Source organism: Aricia agestis, chromosome 20 (genome assembly GCF_905147365.1).
Source record: "Aricia agestis chromosome 20, ilAriAges1.1, whole genome shotgun sequence".
NCBI classification, from domain to species: domain Eukaryota; kingdom Metazoa; phylum Arthropoda; class Insecta; order Lepidoptera; family Lycaenidae; genus Aricia; species Aricia agestis.
Window position 1 is genome coordinate 144,455 of NC_056425.1, and position 2,205 is coordinate 146,659.

General features: G+C 39.2%; 1 protein-coding gene across 1 annotated transcript; it reads right to left on the minus strand.

Moving 5' to 3' along the window:
• Positions 1-461: 461 nt before the first annotated feature.
• Positions 462-1,974, minus strand: LOC121737150. The gene is made up of 2 exons (XM_042128719.1): positions 1,741-1,974; positions 462-1,396 (listed from the first exon to the last, which is right to left on the minus strand). The coding sequence occupies exons 1-2, from the start codon at positions 1,934-1,936 to the stop codon at positions 495-497; spliced, it is 1,098 nt and encodes a 365-aa protein (XP_041984653.1). The 5' UTR covers positions 1,937-1,974; the 3' UTR covers positions 462-494.
• Positions 1,975-2,205: the final 231 nt, after the last annotated feature.

The window sequence follows — 2,205 nt, forward strand, 5'->3', positions numbered from 1 at the left end:
CCACATGTGGCCCCGAGAACAATACATTTCCAAGAACCCACGAAATCCTAAAAAATGTGATTTTTGCTTACTTTTTTTTTGTTTTGCAACAAAGATATTCTAAATAAGTAATATTAATTATTAAAACTTCGTAACTTTCATTATTTTATGCAAAAAATGCTAAATAAAAACGGAAAATGTAAAAAACAAATCTTTGATGGCTGAATAAACATCAATTTACTTTAAAATGTCACCCATTATTATTACGTATAAAATAATTAAGAAACTTCTGTTTCGTTCCCATTCAAATGAGATGTTAAAATCCAAAATCGGCTAAGAAACCATCAAGATGAGACTGTTTAAACCCTTCGACGCCCTCGCGGAAGCCGGCTGCCTCGTAACAATTGAATATCTAATATTGTTTCTGGGATTCCTGCGATCGAAGTATTATAAAAAATAAAAATTAAATAAAAAAACCAAACTACTAAAGAATAAGTTTATTGAAAAAAAACTGTTTATAATTCATTTTCAAAGTGCCCACCATTATTCCTAATACAAGCTCGTGCTCTTCTTACGACACCCGTTTTCACAACCCTTGAGTCTGTAAGTTCACTTTGAATTTCCTGCGCTGCGTTTATAATTCGGTTGCGCAAGTCTTCAATGTTTGGTACAGGGACGTCTGTGGCATAAACTAAAGATTTCATTCGACCCCAAACGAAGAAGTCCATGGGTGTGATGTCGGGGCTACGTGCCGGCCATGGTATTGGACCACCTCTACCTATCCATCGGTCGGGGAAATGTTGGTCTAGCCAACTTCTCACAGCTAGCCTGAAATGCGCAGGACAGCCATCATGCATGAATATCATGTTTTGCCTCGTTTCTAACGGCATGTCTTCCATTAATTCATGAAAAACATTCCTCAGAAAACTTTCATATTCAACCCCATTGAGGTTTTGCGGTAGGAAATGTGGTCCAATCAAGCGGTTATTAATTATTCCCATCCACACATTCAGATTAAACCTTCTCTGTGAACCTTTTTGCCTTTTTAGGTGTGGATTACCCATGACACGTACGCTCCAATAATGAGCGTTGTGATAATTTGTAATACCGTCCTTATCAAACTTGGACTCGTCAGTCCATAAAATTCTTTTAAGATAATTTCTATCTTCAACGTCCGCATTTAGTAAGAATCTGCAAAACTGCATCCTTCTGAAAGGATCTCCTTCTTCTATGGCCTGAACAGGTGTGTAATGGTAAGGATGGAGGTCATTTTCGTGTAGAGTGTACCACACCTTCCATTGAGAGCGTCCCATACGACGAGCTATCATTCTTGTAGACAGCGTAGGGTCTATTTGGAAATGATTTAAAATTTCCTCTTCGTCGTCCCCGACTTCCAGTCGAGGTCTACCTGCGTCACCTGAAAACGTAAAGGTTCTTTAATTAAGTGCAACTTGTGACAACTTGTGACATCAGTCATCACCCTTTAAAGTAAGTGCGAGAGAGGAAGTGATATCCGTTATCTTACTTGTATGATTTATGGCACCCATTTCTGTGAGTCTTTGCACTGACTAATTGTATGTACAGTAACATTAATTATTGTTTTGCAATCTCACAATTTAAAGGGCGACTTAATAAGAGTGATAGAGAAGGTTTATTTTTTATAGCTGGACAGATTATCGAAAGCACTAGAACAAAAAAATTCTACATTTTGTACGGAGAAATCTCTGGTTTGAACATGCTTTAATAATAATTTTCTCTTACCTTGGTATCTTACGACGGTTCCGCGCTCTCGCATCCGTCGGAATGTTCGGGAGAATACGCGGGCATCAGGCAGTCGACGATTAGGGAATATTTCGCCATATTCACGACGAGCTTGTTCAGCGTTTCCTCTAGCAGCTCCGTAATAAAATAGAATATCTGCGTATTCTTCGTTACTAAACGATGTTCTTTCTGCCATTATTGGTCCGATAAACAACAAAGTCAAATCCTAAGGAGTCACAGAAACCAGGGCGCAGTCCAAGTTGTCAGGAAGAAAATCAATTAATACAAAAGTCCAGGAAATCTGAGAGAAAGTAAGCACATCCGAACACAGTTAACTGTTAGAGCGGACTGAGACAGAGGGAGGCCGGAGGGGCATGCTCGACTCCTGACAGTCGACCGAGTCCTTTGTTCTCGGAACACTTCGGGCGGGTTCTACGGTTTTTTTTTTATTGACCATATCTTCAT